The 19638-nt window shown below is 40.6% G+C and overlaps 1 protein-coding gene across 1 annotated transcript in view; it reads right to left on the bottom strand.

Annotated features, from left to right (window-relative positions):
- Positions 1-12038: 12038 nt before the first annotated feature.
- The window catches only part of USH1C (USH1 protein network component harmonin), a 44552-nt gene continuing 36952 nt past the window's right edge, over positions 12039-19638 (bottom strand). Inside the window, exons 16-21 of the mRNA XM_084522146.1 lie at positions 18317-18358; positions 17948-18001; positions 17702-17801; positions 16264-16373; positions 15209-15264; positions 12039-13440 (exon numbers count right to left, since the gene is read on the bottom strand). Of these exons, the coding sequence (XP_084378272.1) occupies positions 13428-13440; positions 15209-15264; positions 16264-16373; positions 17702-17801; positions 17948-18001; positions 18317-18358 (375 nt within the window). The 3' untranslated portion in view covers positions 12039-13427. The remainder of the gene's footprint in view (positions 13441-15208; positions 15265-16263; positions 16374-17701; positions 17802-17947; positions 18002-18316; positions 18359-19638) is intronic.

Below are 19638 nucleotides of genomic sequence, written 5' to 3' on the forward strand. Positions count from 1 at the left end.
GGGAAAAAATAGAAAAAATTGCCTTCAGAGAAAACTGTTATGTTATTCTTGTGGAACAAAGAACTCCATTCTATTATTTCATAGAAGACACCATTTAACAGAGCAAATGAAATTGTAAAAATTGTCTAAGGTACTGCTATTAAAAATAGTGTATTGGCATAATAGTAATAGTGCAGAAGTTCACAGAAACAGTTGTTTTTCCCTAAATAAACCTTATTAATTTTTAATTGCTGGCCGTCATTAAAAATGAAGAAAGAATGTATAAATAAGCAGATCTATCTCAGAATGAAAACAAAACACAAGCGTTTTTGGACAATGAGCTTCAGATGTTAGGGAAATACTCAGATACGTGTTTTATAACAGCTTATTTTTACGTGTATGCCGTGAAGTTCCATTTAAATTACTGAATGGGTACTCTCCTGCGCCCACTTGTTACATCACCAAAACCAGTGGTGTACATATTACTGACTCAAACATTCATTTTGTTTCCAATCTTCTACATGGTAAGGACAGTTAACGCTACTTCTCTCCATCTGATCTTCACAGGATGCCATTTTCTTTACCAATTATTTAGGAACCCATACTCTATTATTGCAATACAACATACACAAGATCTTCGATACTCTTCCAGCATCTTGTAGCTGTAGCTACACATATTTTTTCTCTATCACGGTCATCCACTTCTCATTCCAAAAAAAAAAAAAGCCAACATTTTCAATAAAAGGTTTGCTTTTCCTTTTACCTGCCCACTTCGTTACTCCACCTACAGCTCTGATTCTTCCTGTACTTTTTTTGGAGGGTAACCAAGTACCTCAGCTTCAGTTAGCTTAGTTGGTGCTCAACACTTGAAAATATTTTAAGTTGAGCTGAAAAATACTGAATCTGATGTAAGTGTAGAATTTCCACATGGTCTCATTGATCACATTGTAACTTATTTTCCAGTGTTTGAGCAGTTAATATTTTTAGGTGTCCCCGTATTGTGCTTGTAATACAAGTGTTGTGTTTTCCTCAGGAGAATAAGTTTAGTGCCGTGAAGTATCTCATGCCAATAAACAACTCACGTATTGGCTCTGATGTGGTATTCTTTAGTAAATGTTATTTTAGTTACTGATTTAGTTAAGCACCTTTGTGATGCTTGTATATAAAAGATTTTTTTTTTGCCTGCTGATACGACAAGAATCACATGCAGTGACAAATAAATACATAAGCGGTGTTAATTTCTGAAAGATAATAGGGCTAAAAGTCAGTGGCCTTTTTAGAAACTCTTCCAAACCCAGAAACTACTCTGAAATTTTAAATTGTTTCTTAAAGATTTTAGAAAACAAAATGAAGTTCCCCTCTTTACTTTTTAGACTAGAAAACATTTTTTTTTTTTTTTTTGTTACACACACTCAAGTTGTAGTTAGTAGTTTTGTTTATCTACCACCTGGGAACTGGCCCAGGTTATCCTAGATTTATCCAGTCAAACTGACACAACGATCAGAGAAAAACTTAGACCTATTGATTCAGACTTGGGTTTGGAATTGCTCTTGTGCGGCTATTTGACAAATGTATGAGAAAATAATGAAAAGAAAAAGGGTTGCATTGCAGTTTAATGAGGTTTTGCACAGTTCCCTTCGAATATGCTGCAATATGGCATTTATTCTAGCTCTTAAAACAGCAACAAATCCCGCTGTGGATTTGTTTAAATAAATCACAAGTATGCACAGAAAAGCTTGATCCTGTAAAGCCAAGACTTTATTCCCCGCTGTGTTTTATCATACCGCTAATTAATTGCCAAGGGCCTACAAGTCACATTTCAGAAAGCCTTCCTCTTCAGTTCAGCACACATGCAGACTACATTTTGTATTTTAAGAGGCTCGAGGGAGTTGAACAATACAAAAAAAATAAAAATTACTTTTTAGTTAGTAATTTAACTCCCAAGCTAATAAGAATCTTTCCTATTGTTTTGCATTTTTTCCATGAAGATTTTGTGTGCCCAGAGAAGGGCTACGAAGCTGGTGAAGGGCCCTTGGAACACAAGTCCTATGAGGAGCAGCTGAGGGAGCTGGTTTTTTTTTTGGTCTGGAGAAGAGGAGGCTCAGGGCAGTCCTTATTGCTCTCTACAACTGCCTGAAAGGAAGGTGTGGGGAGCTGGGGGTTGGCCTCTTCTCACAGATAACTATTGACAAGACAAGAGGGAACGGCCTCAAGTTCTGCCAAGGGTGGTTTAGGTTGGAAATTAGGAGACATATCTTAGAAAGAGCAGTCGGGCATTGGGACGGGTTGCCCAGTGAGGTGGTGGCATCACCATCCCTGGAGGTATTCAAGGCAAGGTTGGACGTATTTCTTAGGACCATGGTTTAGTGGTTGACATTGGTGGTAGGGTGATGGTTGGACCAGATGATCCTGAAGGTCTTTTACAACCTTTATCATTCTATGATTTTAAACGGAAGCTCATTATTTCTTGGAGCAATACATTTTGATTACACATAGCAAAGCACTGTACCTACACCCATAGGTTTGAAGGCTTTGCATGGAATTAACCGTGCTCTGTGTCAGTGTTATGGGGCAGCAAAGTCCTGGGTGTCCTCACTTATACCAAATGGTTCCACAGGCTCGGCCATCAAACCCAGATGCTAGATCAAAGCCAGAGATCTGTGCTCTGGGTAGGGAATCTTCATGCTCTCACTCTTTTGAGAGGATCAAGTGTTTTTTTGGCAAAGAAAAAAAGATAACTTTGAAAAAATGATAGCTTCAAAACTTTCCTCTGTTAATGAAACTTTGTACTACTTTCTGCCCTCAACAGCAGGAAAAAAATAATTTTTGCCATTAAATGTCTATAGATCCTGCCCACAAATTTATAAAAAACCTGAATATCAAACCCTTAAATCAGTGTACGCTAACAATACTAAAATTGGGCAAAAAACATGCAGCATCAAGGGAGCTAAAACTATTTGTATATTCGGGTCACATTCAATCACTATTTTTTTTTTTTTTTTGCCAAAACAAAGAGGAAAAGAATCTAAATATAGAGTGCTCTGTTTTGATTTGTTTTTGAGGGAATGAAATAAATGAATCTTTTAATTCAGTAACATTTCCCTCCCCACCTGGGATTTGACATTTTTCTATGGAAAAACGAACATTTTCTTTTCACATTAACTCCCACTGACTCTGTTAAGCAGTCCAGCCACTGAACTAGAAAAAAAAAAAGTAGTCAACACCTAGGATTTGTCCTTGTGTGGCAGGAAAACGAACTGCCATCTGACAGACATGCTCAGTGGCCCCCTAGAGTTCCTGAGAAGACGATTAGTTCATTCGAGAATTAAACACCAACTTTGCAGCAGAGCTCCACTTGAACTGCACCAAAAAACCCACAAACCACTAGAAAAAAGCAGCTCAACATGCCCAAAAATGGGAATCGTGTGAGGACCACAGGGAAAGAAAAATGGCAGGATGCTTAATAGGAGTCAACAAGAAATTAAAGCAATAATATAGGTATCTCCATACAGCAAACAACTGACTCCTCACAGGGTTGCTCCTTGAAAATTTTAATTTTGGAGCTTCTAACTAATGATGGGGTCTGCAACAAAACTCTGTGCTGTAATTCTGGAAACTCTTGGAACAGGTCCAGAGGATGATCAGAGGGCTGCAGCACCTCTCCTAACAGTTCCTACAATGCGTTGAAGATAATTTTCTGACACAAGTGGTGGAGGAGCCAACGAGGTGGGGGGTGCTTCTGGACCTTGTTGTTACCAACAGGGATGGGCTTGTTAGGGATGTGAAGGTTGGGGGCAGCTTGAGATGCAGCGACCATGAGATGGTGGAGTTCAAGATGGAATTTGGTGGAAGAGTAAGGCAAAAAGTAGGATTGCTACCCTGGGCTTTCAGAGAGCCAACTTTGACCTCTTCCAGGACCTACTTGGGGGTGTCTCATGGGCTAGACTGCTAGAAGGCAAGGGTGCTTGTGAGAGCTGGGCTACATTTAAACAACACTTCTTCCATGCTCAGGATTGGTGCATCCCTCAGAGTAGGAAATTGGGGAAGGAGGGCAGGAGACCTGTGTGGATGAGCAAGGAGCTCATTGAGAAGATCAAAAGGAAGAAGAAGGTCTATGAAATGTGGAAAAAGGGCCTGTCCCCTTGGGAGGAGTATAGGAGTGTTGTTAGGGTCTGCAGGGATGTGACAAGGAAAGCCCACCTGGAGATGAAGCTGGCAAAGGAGATAAAGGATAATAAGGTTTTAAGTATGCAAACAGTAAAAGGAAGACTAGGGATAATGTGGGTCCCCTGCTGAATGAGGGGTTGTCCTGGTAACGGGGGATGCTGAGAAGGTGGAGATATCAAATGCTTTCTTTGCTTCAGTCTTTGCTTCAAAGACTACCTCCCAGGACTCCTGGACCCTGGAGGGAAGAGTCTGGGAAATGGAGGGCTCCCCCCTGCTTGACGAGGGAGTGGTTTGGGAGAATCTGAGTGGGGTCAATGCACACAGATCCATTGGCCCTGAGGGGATACATCCACATGTGCTGAGGGAGCTGGCAGAGGTGATCGCCAAACCTTTCTCTATCATCTTTGAAAGGTCCTGGAGAACAGGAGAGGTGCCTGAGGACTGCAGGATAGTCAATGTCACTCCCGTCTTCAAAAAGGGCAAGAAGGAGGATCCGGGAAACTACAGGCCAGTCAGTCTCACCTCTGTCCCTGGAAAGGTGTTGGAGCAGCTTGTTCTGGATGCCGTCTCCAAGCAATTGGGAGAGAAGGTTATGAGGAGTGGTCAGCATGGATTCACCAAGGGGAAGTCGGGCTCGACCAACCTCGATGCCTTCTGTGATGGCATCACCAGCTGGGTAGATGGAGGGAGAGCGGTGGGTGTCATCTGCCTTGACTTCAGCAAGGTTTTTGGTGCTGTCTCCCTTGACATGCTGCTAGCAAAGCTGAGAAAGTGTGGAAAAGAGGAGTGGACAGTGAGGTGGGCTGGGAACTGGCTGACTGGCCGAGCTCAGAGGGTGGTGATCAGAAGAGCAGAGTCTGGCTGGAGGCCTGTGACTAGCGGTGTTCCCCAGGGGTCGGTGCTGGGTCCGGTCTTGTTCAACATCTTCATTGACGACCTTGATGAGGGAATAGTGTCCACCCTCAGGCTGGGGGATGACCTGCTGGAGAGGAGCTCTGAGGAGAAGGACCTGGGGGTCCTGGTGGATGACAGGTTGACCATGAGCCAGCAGTATGCCCTGATGGCCAAGAGGGCCAGTGGGATCCTGGCATGCATTAAAAGGAGCGTGGCCAGCAGGTCAAGGGAGGTGATCCTCCCCCTCTACTCTGCCCTGGTAGGGCCTCACCTGGAGTCCTGTGTCCAGTTCTGGGCTCCCCCGTACAAGAAAGACAGGGATCTCCTGGAAAGAGTCCAGCAGAGGGCCACAAAGCTGATACGGGGCCTGGAGCATCTTCCCTGTGAGGAAAGGCTGAGACCTGGGGCTGTGCAGCCTGGAGAAGAGAAGACTGAGAGGGGATCTCATCAATGTGAATAAATAATACATGAGGTATGGGAGACAGAGGGGTTTGGCCAACCTCTTTTCAGTGGTTTGCGGGGACAGGACAAGGGGAAATGGCCACAAGATGGAGCCCAGGAAGTTCCGCACCAACTTGAGAAAGAACTTCGTGGTGAGAGTGATGGAGCACTGGGACAAGCTGCCCAGGGAGGCTGTGGAGTCTCCTTCTCTGGACGCCTGGACACCTACCTTCTCCTGTCTGGGCAACCTGCTCTAGGGAACCTGCTGTGGCAGTGGGGCTGGATCTGATCATCTCTTGAGGTCCCTTCCAACCCCTATAATTCTGTGATTCTGTGACTCCTATGAAGAAAGGTGGAGGGAACTGGGCTTTTTTGGCTTGGAGAAGAGAAGACTCCGGGGACACCTCATTGCGGCCTTCCAATACTTGAAGAGAGTGTATAGACTGGAGGGGGAATGCCTGTTTACACGTTTTGGTAGTGATAGGACAAGGGGGAAGGGTTTTCAAGTAAGACGGGAGATTTAGGTTAGAAATTAGGAGGAAGTTTTTCACTCAGAGGGTGGTGAGGCACCGGAACAGGTTGCCCAGAGACTGTGCATGCCTCATCCCTTGAGGCATTCGAAGCCAGGCTGGATGTGGCTCTGGGCAGCCTGCTGTAGTGGTTGGTAACCCTGCCCAGAGCAGGGGGGTTGAAACTAGGTGATCTTTTAAGATCCTTTCCAACCCAGGCCATTCTATGATACTCATACAGTGCCAGGTACCTCTCAGCCGAGTCCATGGCTCCCCAGTAGGCACCTGGTCAGCTGCATGTGGGCACAAATGCTTTGCCTTCCTACTTGATAACACTTACAAGCATGTCATGACCATCTACACAGGGCACAATTCCCAGACTCAAGTTTCCCTTCCTATTTGAAATCGTTCCCAATTCTTTCTTGTGGTTGTAAGTAGCTTGTCTCGGAATGCTTTCCCCAGGCTATATTTGTCTTTTGTGATAAGAAGGCAATGTAAGAGTGGAAACTTTCTGCATGTCTTCCTTTTAGCAGTCCAAATGTGAAGGGAGATGTCGTGCCCTGAAACTCAGCCATAGAAGTTTTTCATGTACAATCATCTGCGGTCTGATTTTCATCTACAGAGAAGCAGCAATAAAGTGAGCAAAAGAACAGCCACATCCAGCTGGAGAGCACCGATAAGCAATTATTTTCTCACACGTGCCCAGGACGCATCCTCAGCACAGGCTCAGTGTAATTGACCAGAACAAGGAACAGATTTCTACGTATTCCCAATCCCACAAACTGTCCATGGCTTCTTTAACAGTTGCAAACCTGCCTAGCCTATGATACAGGATATCACCACATCTTAACAGAGCACTGGCCATTTTCTCATTTACTTGCATTTCTGGGACATGAAGGCTAAAGATACTGTCAGTTGAAGAATGGTTCGTGCTAGAATTAGATTAAAACTCGGCCCTCACCAACTGCTTGGCAACACAGATCACTGCCCCATGATTAAGAGAATACATCAATAATGATTAAGGAATAGTTAGAATAGAATGTTTGAGCATTATTTGCTTTCTAGCAAAATGGTGACATGCCTCATATACATCACTTGCATTGTCCTAGAGAAAGGAAGGGGCAGTGTTTTGTTCCTTTGTGTCATTTATAGAGGTGGGTGCTTTTCTCAGTTTAGTTACTATGCTGTCTCAAACATGCCTGTTCATTTAAAAATGGGTTTAGATACACCATTAGAAAAGGCACCACTTGCTAATTATACGACTGAGAAGGTATGACATTCTTAAATCATTGCACTAACACAACAGAAACCATTTCTCTGCATCTGTTTTTATCTGGCTAGAGGTATGAAATGTGAATGTTCACATAGCTTAAAAAAATAAAATACAGCTTGACTGCAACAGTGCAATGTAGGATGAAATCATTACGAGTAAGCCAGGCAACTTAATACATTCAAATGGCTTTGGCCTGTGAACTATCCAACCACAGAATATACTCACACACTCCATTTTAATCTCTTTTATGAGTATTAAACCAAATTTGTTGCAATCACGTTATCTATTTGAAGAGGAAAAACAACCTTACAAGATCACACTGTACCCACCTGTTAATCCTGAAATCACTGTTGAGATTTACGTTGGATAGACTTGTTTCTGAGGATATTCTCTCAGTCTCGACTTTAATTTTGTCTTTGTCATTCACAGCTAGTGTCAGACCACAGCATGCCACATGCACTGACTTATTTATAAGAATGTTTATTTCTTGGAAAATGGAAAATTTGCACATACCCAGACGCATGAGCTATGTTATGGGGAAGCTGCCTTCCCCCATGTGAAGAAAAAGAAACCCGGAGTCAGGAGCACAATGGTCACACCTCAATCATCTCAGTTTCTTCTATTCTCTTAACCAACCACCATGCCTATACGAAGGGGTTGCTGTCTATTATAAGTGACTGCTCTGAACTGGAATCATCCCATCCAGCTTGAAGAGCTCTTCAGTTCTTCATTCCTGCTCTGCGTGCCACTCCTGTGCTCTAAGACCCAGCTGTCTGACTTTTACTAAGGAACAGTACGCAATTCTTTCCATCTTACCTGGCTGATAACTTCACATTTAGGGATCTGCTTAACCACAATTCTTTCTGAATAATGAAAATGGAAAACACAGCTCTCCTCCTCTCTCTTTCTCTGTTCCCCCTGGCTGCTGGAATTGCTACCGATCAGGCAGTGTTCTTGGTTCTCCCTCCTCTGAAAATTTTAATTTTTATGCTGGGAAATAAGGGTTACAAAAAAAAAAAAAAAAAACACACCAAAAACAAAAAACAAAAAACAAAAAACAAACACCGTTACTTGAAAAACTTAGTTTCAAAGGATAACTTTCAAAAGCTATTTCATCCTATCAAGCAAATAGTTACCACAAGACTTTGATCAAAGCTTAATTTTGGTGCCTTAGTAACAGCGGGCACATTCTCCCTCTGTTCTTATTTACGCTCTCTCTGCTGAGTGGCAGTAACACTCAAAAGCCTCGAGCTGTTTGCCAGCATCAACATCTAATCTCGGTACCCCTTGTGCTACAGCATCCATAACAGCTTAGGAGAAAGAGAGAGCGAAGAGAACAAAGTCAGATAAAAGTGACTTGAAGCTTTCAAGAGGGTTAGTGGGAAGGTCTACATGAAGAATAACTCTTAGCATCTTTCTTCTCACTTCCCTATTGTTTAGAAAAGCCCTTGACCTCAGAGAAACTGCCTGATTTCTGTCTGTACTAGGTGTATGCTGGGATGGTCTTGGTTTCTTTCTCCCAAACTTTCTTTTAAGCACCATATAAACAAAACTGCTGTAGCTGTTTAAAAGTAATGAGTTCTACTGATGCCTGGAAGAGAAAATGGGAGAAAAGATAACAGGAGGTCAAGCCAGAAAAACACAGGAGGAGGAACAGCTTTTAAAGATTTTTTGAGAAAATGAAAAGGGATTGAAATTCAATATGAATACTAAAACCTCAGCATTAACAATAAAAACTTTCCATAATAAGCATCTCCAGGGATAAGGCATCCTTTGGAGTTTGACTTCAGGCCCCAATCCAGCAAAGTACTTAAGCCTGTGAGTAGCAGTATTGAACTCAACCTATGTCAATGGGATTGGCTCATGCTTAAGTTTAAACATGTACTTAAGTGCTTTGCTGGATCCAAGCCATGCTTGTCTGAGGCTATGGTTACCTTATACATGGGAATTATCTATCAAACACAATTACCTTTCAAATGGGTAAGGGATATGCAGTGCTAATCATGCAGTGATACTTGGTGAAGCAGCTATCTGAAGTTCAGACAACGTTTTTTCCATGTAGATACTCCGACTTGAACACTAGCTGCTTGCACTTAAATATCCAAGAATGGCCAGGCTGCAAAGTACTTGATAGAAATTAATTCCTTTAAACTTAATTCCACTGGTTGTTACACCAACTTTAGTGCCTTCCTCAGACATCATCATCATCCAGTATAACAGCCCAGAGAACATTATTATTTTCAACTTTTTTTTTTTTTTTTTTAAACTATGATCTTCTGAAATCTAAACATGCTTCCAATTTCAGACTTCTCCTTTCTAGAGAACAGAAACATTATCAATTGCTTTACATTCGTCTGTCTCTCCTTCATCTTACGTGTTTTCAGGAAAGATCAAAAATAACCCCAGTTGCCTTATTTTAAATACACATGGGGCCTCTGGGTTCCACCAAAGAGCTGTATCCTCCAATAATGAAGGGATCAGAGTTGTAGTAACAGAAGAAGAAGAAGTATTCCACAGCAGAGGCCCACAGAAAAAAAAAAAAAAATCCCCCGAGAACGAGAACAATAGTGAAAGAAAGTGGGCAGAAAAGGAGTGGAGGGCAATTTCAGTATCACAATCAAACTCTCATTCACATCGATACAGTTATCAGGGGGTGGAAGGTGTCCAAGAGTTTCACAGCAACTACCCTGACTGCTTTATCAATTCCAAGGCAACACAGAGCTAAAGCATACAAAGAGCATGTATCAGCTGTTGTGCACAAAGCCCTTTTCAACCAGGTATACCTACTTTGACATGAAACTATCGTTCTCCATCCTGTTTTTACTGTAAGAGGGTTTTTATCAGCTTATTTGTATTCAGAGGTGAAATCTCATACTTGCGAAGTGCTGAGATTATTTACATGTGTACTACTCAGACTGATTAAAATATCCTGCTGGTGTGTGCACGTACATATACACACCCTGCATATATACAAATATATCATTGCACACAGCCTTTAGGAAAACCGTAACCTCTTTGAAATGTACTTCTGCTTAGATGCCATGGTTATATTATAAATAATGGCTAAATTTTAAGTTCTTACATTGATGGAATGCCAGTAATAAATAGATCAAAGATTTCCCAATGCTAGTGTCCGTGAATACTAAACAATGGTATTTCCTATTCTGTAATGAGTGCCATGGTTCTGATCCATAAAGCCTGATTTTTTTTTTGCCTGCCTACAGGCACGCACAGGCTCACAGAGCAGATGTGAAGTCACAAGTCTCTAGTGTAATTCCTGCTCCAGTTCAGCAACTGTCAGGGTATGCTGAAGACAAGTCCGTGACTAACACAGCCAAGAAATTCCTGAGAGAATAAGAATGATTGTTAACTGTTCTGAGAAACTCTTCCTCTGGGTTATTATCCCATAGAGGGAGAGACAGTGGGTCTTAGCCATCTTAACCAAACAAACAGCTCTGAGAAACTAAACATATTCCCTCTGAGATTACAGAAAATAAATAATAATTTAATAAAAAAAAACCCACCAGCATCTTATGTTAAAAGCAGTTAGAAGCACACACGATACTGTCAGTGAAGCACTTGGACTTCTTCCTGCTTTATGCATCAGATCAGAGTTTCCATACTCCCAAAGGAAACCAAGCATCAGCTGAATAAAAGAGAAAGTCCCATTTACCCTACAATTATCTTTTCATAGCTGGTTTGATTGAACAGGAGCGAGGCATGGGCACATGCAGCAACATTTACAGCCACCAGAAAACAATGCAGTGGCAGCTCAAATGGGCAGCTGTTTTAATGTTTTATGTCTGGGACACTCTGCTCGTAAAAGCCAAAGGAACCAAAAGGAATGTTGCCTGAAATCTGTGTGGTGTTGTCCAACTCTTTGAGCTAGCTGACAAATGAAAGATGTGATTTAGTCCCAGGGCACTACAAGGCAGAAATAAAGCAAGTAACTACCTGACTAATGGCGTAAGATCATTTTGAGATTTCACAAGTGTCAGCCTCCAACACCACCTCCTTCCATAGCCATCTCGACATAGGGTAAACATGCAACGTAACAGTTTCTTACATATATATGAAGTAATTTTCTCAGCTGCCTCTCGTGCATTTTAAGCTGTATCCAAGCAAATAAAACTAAGAAGCAAGGCTACAACTCAACTGTTGGTACTCCCACAGATTTCTCAGCTCCGTCTTCTGTGCTCCTTTTCTCTCTGGAAAAAAAAACCTGCCAGTAAAAGTATTTCTCATCTCTACCGTCTAAGTTTCCCATGTTGGTTCTTATGTGCCAGGACAGTGATTAGCACCATCCAACACTGGTTGCAGGCTGCAGTTCGTTGTTGGTCTGTTTGCTGGCTCTGTTGTTGGCTCTGTTTGCTGGTACACAGCATCGGAGCATCCCTTAAGAGAACATTTGATAGCATCACTCTTCTGAATTGTCATGCAGTGCAGATGGTTGCAGAATGTAGGCAAGTGGGAGCCAGAGCAGGAGGAGGAGTACATCCTGCTTCAATTTCTCCTCTAGTACTTATCTTGATGCATTTGGATTAGGCTTTTGGTTAGGATGTCTACAGCTCTGGTTGGATGCACCCAAAGATCTAACAGGGGAAATGCAATGGAGCAGCTGCACTCGGCAGCATTACAACCACAAAGCGACCAGATTTGCCCATAAAAACCCAGAAAATGGATCTGTTATGAACAGATCGACTGAAATCTATATACTTCAGCTCATTAACTGTTATTACAGCGTACAAACCTGCAAACAAAGAGGAAATGGCTTCTTCCATTTGGCATATATGATTTTATTTCTAGATTCGTTGTGAGAGTTACAGTGTTAGAATGTTGAAAGCTTGAACATGTGTACCCTGCCAGACAACATCATTGGCATACTGGAACAATACTGTGAATAAAACAAAGGAAGTCAACAGAACTGTTTATCTCCATACAAATACAGACTTCTCAGGAATGTAATTGTTATTCTCCCGTGTTACAGAAAGGAGGGCTTCCAAATGGTGAAATGGCAAGACTTCAGCGGGAATTTGATATGCTAAAGAACTTTAAACTTTAGCTGTCAGTAGTCCAGATAAGAAAAATCTAAACACACTGTGAAAAATGGTATACAAACTGGCAGATCCGAGGAAGGAAGGAGGACTGTTACATTTCCAGGGAGACACCTTGACAATATAAAGAAATGACTACATCTACAACTGTAATCAGACTTATTTAAAGTCAGGTTAATGTAGATGTTATGGTCTGGAGGAAGTTACTTAAACAGAAAACAGTAACCAACAGTGAAATATTACTTTTACTGACTGCAAATTTATTTGTGTGTAGACTCACTGAGAACAAAGTACTTAAGTACAGACTGAATCAGACCGAAATTTTCCACCCTTGACTATATGAGGGATTAATTTTTACCACCAACACGATACTTGGTACCATAACTGACAACACATCGTGATGTTATCTGGACTACTTGCTAGCTATTTACTTCACTGGTAGAGAAAATGCTTTATACCACAGAAGCATCGCCAAAATTACTCCATATAATGCTCGCACTCCTGGTATAATTGGTGTAGAAGCCCTTCTACAGTCAGGATTTTCATAATCAAAACAACTCACAATTGGGCAACAGAAACAGACATTAAGAGAGCTACAAGGATATCAGTGAGAACAGAAATTACTCATATACGTCCCCACTTCCCCATGGAAAATCACTATGTACAGAGTAAAAATATAAGCTTTCTCACACCCAAACTGGCCTGTGAACGTGTAATCACAAATGTTGCATGTGGGAACAGACATCTGTGTTCCATCTTCATTTGTCATTTTGGTGTATATTTCTGGGAAAACTGGAAGATAATTTTCAAAATTTGTCTTCCCAAAATAGAGAAGAATAGATTTGGAGTTCTCACAGATACAGCTATGCTGACTGGCTATCCTTCTCAGTGGGCTCACAACAATTTCTTTGTGTATGTCCACAGAATGATTTGAAATTACTCAAATTACCTGAAGAACATGAAGTCTCTAGTTCAATTTCCAGATCTGACTGTTCACATTTCTTTCAAATAAAAATGCATTTTATGTGGCTGTTGATATCCTATTAATTTTCAGAGCAGCAGGTGTCTGCAGGGGGAAGACTTCATTTCTTAAGCGTAACCTTCTGTACTTTAAAAAAATGTCCTAAAGAAAGCAAAACAGATGCTGTTAGCTGTAGTGCAGCTTTTGTCTTTCTGTCAAGCACAATTTTATTTAACTAGATCTCAGTTGGACAATCTTGATTTGTGCTGTTAGTAACAATCGAGAAGACCGCAAATACCACATGCAAATAAGATATCTTACCCTGGTTTTCTAGAGATCTATGACTCTACTTACAGCTATTAAAGCACAGAGAAAACATACATCGTAAACTGAGTTTGTAAAGCAAGGATAATTTTAGGACAAACCCCAAATTTAGTGACAAATCAGCGTAGGTAAGCTTCAGTGAAAACCAGAGTTGTGAACACTTGTTCAGAAGCACACTGTTGTACGATACAAAAGGAAACTTGTTCTTTGGACAAGCCTTAACGATGAAGTAATTATTTATTTATGAATTCACAAAGCCACAGCAGTGGTCCACAGATAAGAAAACAGTACTAGATTAATCCTAATTGCTTAGGCAGGGCCTATTCATTTTATAGTCTTGCAGATGATAAACCAATCCTGTAGAAGACCTCCAAGGGATTTTACATTATTTTATTTTATTTTATTTTATTTTTTAATAGGACAGGCATGGCAAAAGCCCAAAGAACACTCCAGCATGCCAGGAACAAAAGCAGAGTGTGGCATGCAATTGATAGGCAGGCACATGCTGGAAAAACAATACAGCCTCAAAATGGACAATCATGTTAACCCAGGGCTGGCTATTCACCATGAGGGGACACTGCAGTGCCTACAGCTGCAGGAGATACCCTTGTCTGTACACGGGTGCACTGCCTTCAAAAACCTTTTTGTGTGTGTTCGGACTGACTGTTGAGGAGGGATTAGTAGGGCTAAATATACAAGATATAATAACAAAAAATAATAATAACAGTTATTTTCTGACTCGTTAGCTTAAACAATTTTACAGCAGTCTTCAGTCAGTATTAGCCAGTAAAACTGTGTACTGGGTTACAGCAATTCATAATGGGTATTCTACACAGAACAAGATTCAGGGTTAACAGTAACTAGAAAACTTTTCCTCTACCATTTTACTTCGTAGTAAGGATATCTTGAAATCTTTTCTTTCAATCAAACTAGAAAACATCGGTCTTGCTTTTGAAGCTTTATTCAAAGTATGGCAAGGGGTATCAACTTGATACCTATATCAGACTACATCATGGTGTCTTGTTTCATACCTATACAGATTATCTTTAAAAATAAAGACTCCGTGAATGTCGCCAATTGCCAAGACAGACAAGTCACTTAGCCCTTTTGAAAATTTTACACTTAGGTTGATTCAGTCAAGGATAGTAACTGCAATCTAATTTAAAATGCCCACCCCACCAAAAAAAAAAAGGAGATGAACAAAAACCCAACAATCAAACAACAACAACAAAAATAAAAATAAAAAAATCCCATCACAGAATTAAATATTTGGGTTTGATGAAGAATGCTTATGGGCATTTTTGTCTTCCTATTATGATTCATGGGATCATAGTAAACTATCCAGACTCAGGATAACCAATTTCTCCAATAATAATAATAATAATAATAGTAATTTGAGATTCACCATTTTAAGAACTCTGGGAACCACTGCTGTAATGCATGATAGCTACTTATGATTAACTAATTAGCAATCATGTGATGAAGAAGGTCATGTAGTCCATAGGAAATAAATACTTAAGGCATTATCTGTCCAATAAAAAGCAAACTGTATGAACTGCTGTTCCTAGCCTTTTGATCACCAGACAAAGAAAGCTTATGCACTTACATTTCATCGTCATATTCCTTCGGAGGTGACACTGCAATGACTAAGTCAATCCAATCCTGCAACAAAAAAGCACAAGCACATGTGTGCTGCTAAATGCTCCTTCTAGAGGTGGTTAACGGACCACTATGGAATATCAGATAGATAACCAGAAAAGCAATCTGTTCCTGGAAAACCAAAATCACAGAATCACAGAATCACAGAATTTCTAGGTTGGAAGAGACCTCAAGATCATCGAGTCCAACCTCTGACCTAACGCTAACAGTCCCCACTAAACCATATCCCTAAGCTCTACATCTAAACGTCTTTTGAAGACTTCCAGGGATGGTGACTCCACCACTTCCCTGGGCAGCCTGTTCCAATGCCTCACAACCCTTTCAGTAAAGAAGTTCTTCCTAACATCTAACCTAAAACTCCCCTGGCTCAACTTAAGCCCATTCCCCCTCGTCCTGTCACCAGGCACGTGGGAGAACAGACCAACCCCCACCTCGCTACAGGAACACGTCTCTATATAGGAATACAGTTTCAAGACCGAGCTGTTTGATTTCTATCCTGAAATTAAAGAAAAATCTACTGATCTTGCAATAAGCTTTGAAAAAACAGCCATTCTAAGTAGCATACTGCATTTGATCATCATAGTAATTAATACAGTTCTTGCTGAGAAGACACTCACTCTAGCTGAAGTGCAGCATCATTTGTACACTAAGAAATCAAAGATTAGATAAGCTATTATCAAAGTTCCTATCAGCTTCTAAGTCAGCTTCAGTATTAGAGATTCTACAGATAAATGTACTATCCACACTCAGACTGCAATGTGTTTAAATACAAATCTTGACATGTGGCTAAATGCCATAAACTTGCAGAGTCAATTACAGCCATGATTTTCAGAGTTGCTGTATACCATCATCCTCTACAGATTTCAATTCACTTGGGTGGCATGGCACACCCGTACTTTTGACGTTTCCAACCTTGTTCCTATTCATGTGACAATGTCACGAAAGACAAGGGTACATGATGAAAGTTATAGGTAGAATGAAAAAGTCTTCCCGTGTACTTACCCCACCCATGTTCCAAGCTTTTGCTAGAGTTGCTTGTGCTTCTGCCAGCCTGCTGTCAATTAATATCTTGCCATTTACAGCCAGTATTTCATCTCCTTTCACTATGCCTCCTGGTGGCAGACCAAAACAGTATACATACATGTAAGCAAAATAAGTTCTGTGACAGATTTCTCTGATGCAGTACCGAGTATAATGAAAAACATAGTGTCTTAACTAATGCGAAGGCTTACACTGAAATTTGACATAGACAAGAAGGTTTGCTACAGGCAAAGGCAAAAGGAATTTTTAGGTAGGCATGGACGAGTCACTCTAATCTTCTCTTATTGATTATGAGCTGTAAGAATCTAGTTCAATGAGATTTTCTGTAGTAGCAGTTTGCCAGTCTGTGTAATCCACCTATATTTCTCATGAACTGTGGTTAATTGTAGTCTGTTACCACTATGAAAATGGCAGCATTACTTAAATACCTGAATGTCTAAGTGGCATTTGTCAAGAGTTTGCGGGACTGTCATTCCTCTTCAAAAGCATGTTTAGTTTTCAGAACTGGTTTTGATTTGCTAATCTGGAATGAAGGACAATCAGGTAACTGGAACTGGATTTGGGAAGGGGACAACACATATGATAAGGGGACAGCCCACAACAGTCACAAGTCAAAGAGAAACCAAGCACTTGGAATAAGAAATTGTGGCTAAGATATTTCCAAAGCTAGAATGACTTCAGCTTAGCTGTGATTGGGACAAGGTCAAAGAAGACCTAAGGAGATACTGTCCCGTCCATCTACCTGGTCATCACCAGGGTTCTCAAGGTAAGGATGGGAGACTGGCTCCCAGGAGCAAAGCCTGGATGTGCTGGCATATTCTCATGGCTTCTAGATTAAGCTGTAAACCAGAATGCTTTGGCCTTCAGTTAGATTCTGTGAGTAAAGCCAGATGCTTTACAAAACAAATTGCTATTGAAAGTAGCGTTAAGAACAAAGCTAAGCAGTAGCTTATGTTCTAGTAATTGCTTTGCACATGGAAGTCCTCCAAATGTAATTGTTTTAGAAGTGAGAAATAATGGAGGCCAGATTTAGGTTTCCTGAATTAACAAAATCAGCATTTTTTGATATCTGACCGAAAAAGGGGGAGTCTTTATTAAGAGAACAGCTCTACATTTTTGGGTCATATTACTGAAACTTTGGCTATGATGAAAATACAGCAGAGTTGACTATTTCTTCTTAAGCATTATTAATAATTACATAAATTTTATAAATGTAAGCAGCAGTCTTCAAACCATGAGCCTCTCTTTGAGCTGCACTTAGAGCTGAGACAGAACTTGGCTGCCTCGGGCAGTCTATCTGTGCTTCTCAGTACCAGCAGCAACTGCAAAGTCAGCCAAGAACTCGGCCAGTGGAAGATGCCATTTTGCAGCAGCATTCAAGTTCCCCATCGTTACTCACCATGCTTGTCTGCAGCACCACCCTCATAGATTGCAGAGACTACTGTCTTTCCAATCGGAGAATCAATTCCTCCCTCAACTGCAAGGTCTAATGATCCTTCCTATTAAAAAAGAGTTTCATTTCAGAAAAGGTTGGTAATTCTTGCCATCAACAGGAACTTAATCTTTAATTCTTCCCAGTGGATGTATCCATACGTGAGATGATTACATCAACCCTTTAAATATAAATAGATAATAGAGTACTTACCTTTTTAATGCGTAATAGCCGTACATCTTTTCCCATAATCTGCTCCGGGGTAAACTACGAAAAGATATCATGGTTATTCATTTCCATTTTGGAAACATAAAACAATTAACCTCGTCTATGTATATAGATTGCAGGTGAAAAGGGACCTTTCCCTCTTCCAAAATAATGTTAGAGGAAGAGCTTAACACCAGTTCATCCTTTCATGTAAGGAAGCTCCCTTTCAACAGGACTGGAAGAAACAAATGGTCAGGTCCCAGCAAAACAAGAAGCAAGAATGTTACCCCCTCCCAGCCCTCAAAATCAAGAACGTGTTTATTTTTCCTAGTGTATTTTATATTAAACTGAGACATATCATAATTCTTTCCTTACCATTGAATACGGATCAAAGTCTTCCACATATTTCTGGAAGCCCTGAGAATAAAACAATACTCAGTTGTAGAAACATTAGGCTCATGCACATGCTTATCGTAAAAGCTTAATTTTAGTTATTAGTGAGAAAACATAATTCTGTAAGCTAGGAAAGAAGACTATAAAGGGAGAAAAACACAGAAAGGTAGCAGATAGTCCATCCTGACAGTCAGAAGACATTTTAAGACCTTACAATAAATCAGCAGTTTGACCTGGCCATACTATGGAGCAATTTTGAGGAACAGTTTACTACACTACCAGTTCAGCAGTTCCTCTCCACACCTGACAGAAAGGGCCAAATCTGTCACAGGCAGGTATGTTCTGCCATGCTCTTCTGAGCAACCTTTCTTGGGACTACCACCATGTGTTTCCTTGGGACTACCACCAACACTGCTCCATGGTGTCTAGTTTGTAGGACCAGACTCTTTAGAAACCCTTCTCACCTTCTGTCTGTGGAATTTCAGGAAGTTGACGCCATACCACAAGCAAAGGACAAAAAATGATTTCATTTTCATGTGGTTCTGTTGGGAACTGAGAATCCACATCTTATTTAGCATTTAAATAAGGTTTGCTTGTATTGCATTTGTTAACTGCTAACTTCGATGTACTAAATAAATGGGAATCTCATCTACCTTCAGTAAAGGTAGAATTCCATCTTGGGGGAAAAAACAATCATTCATGCATTTAGGAAGTAGATCAGTCTTATGAGCACTGTCACTGCAAGAGAAACATTTTACAGTAAAGAATACCCTGAACAACTAATAGTTTGAATACATGAATTTGTATTGATCTCTGGAATGATGGCTAAAGTAGACATAAATGGTCTCAGAGCAAACAACTTAGAGAAAAGAACTGTAATCTCAGCCAAGTCACTAATTCATTATGTAATCTAAAAAGCAAGTCATTGAACTCTTTGTCCCAGGTCACCCTCATGAAAAACAGATGTTGCCCTTGAAGAAAATTTTCCTGGGAAAACCAATTTTCAAACAGGAAAAAAAACAAAAACCCCACCCAAAAAAAAAAAAAAAAAAAAAAAAAACCTGCAAAGAAATGATTTGATCTGAATCCAGTCAGTGTACAAAGAAACAGAGAAACAACTATCTGTCCAGACTTCTAGAGGGAAGCTGGAGCTAATATTTGGGGTGGGAAGCTAAACAAAAAGAAAATAAAACACCTAAGCCAATGGCACAGCTTACTGTGGTTTCTAGCATCAGTCAATAACAAACGTGACCTTACCAAAATAAATAGAAATGAAGAATTAAAACATACTAATATTCAGTTTC

The sequence above is a fragment of the Aythya ferina genome, assembly GCF_964211825.1.
Source record: "Aythya ferina genome assembly, chromosome: 5".
Taxonomy (NCBI): domain Eukaryota; kingdom Metazoa; phylum Chordata; class Aves; order Anseriformes; family Anatidae; genus Aythya; species Aythya ferina.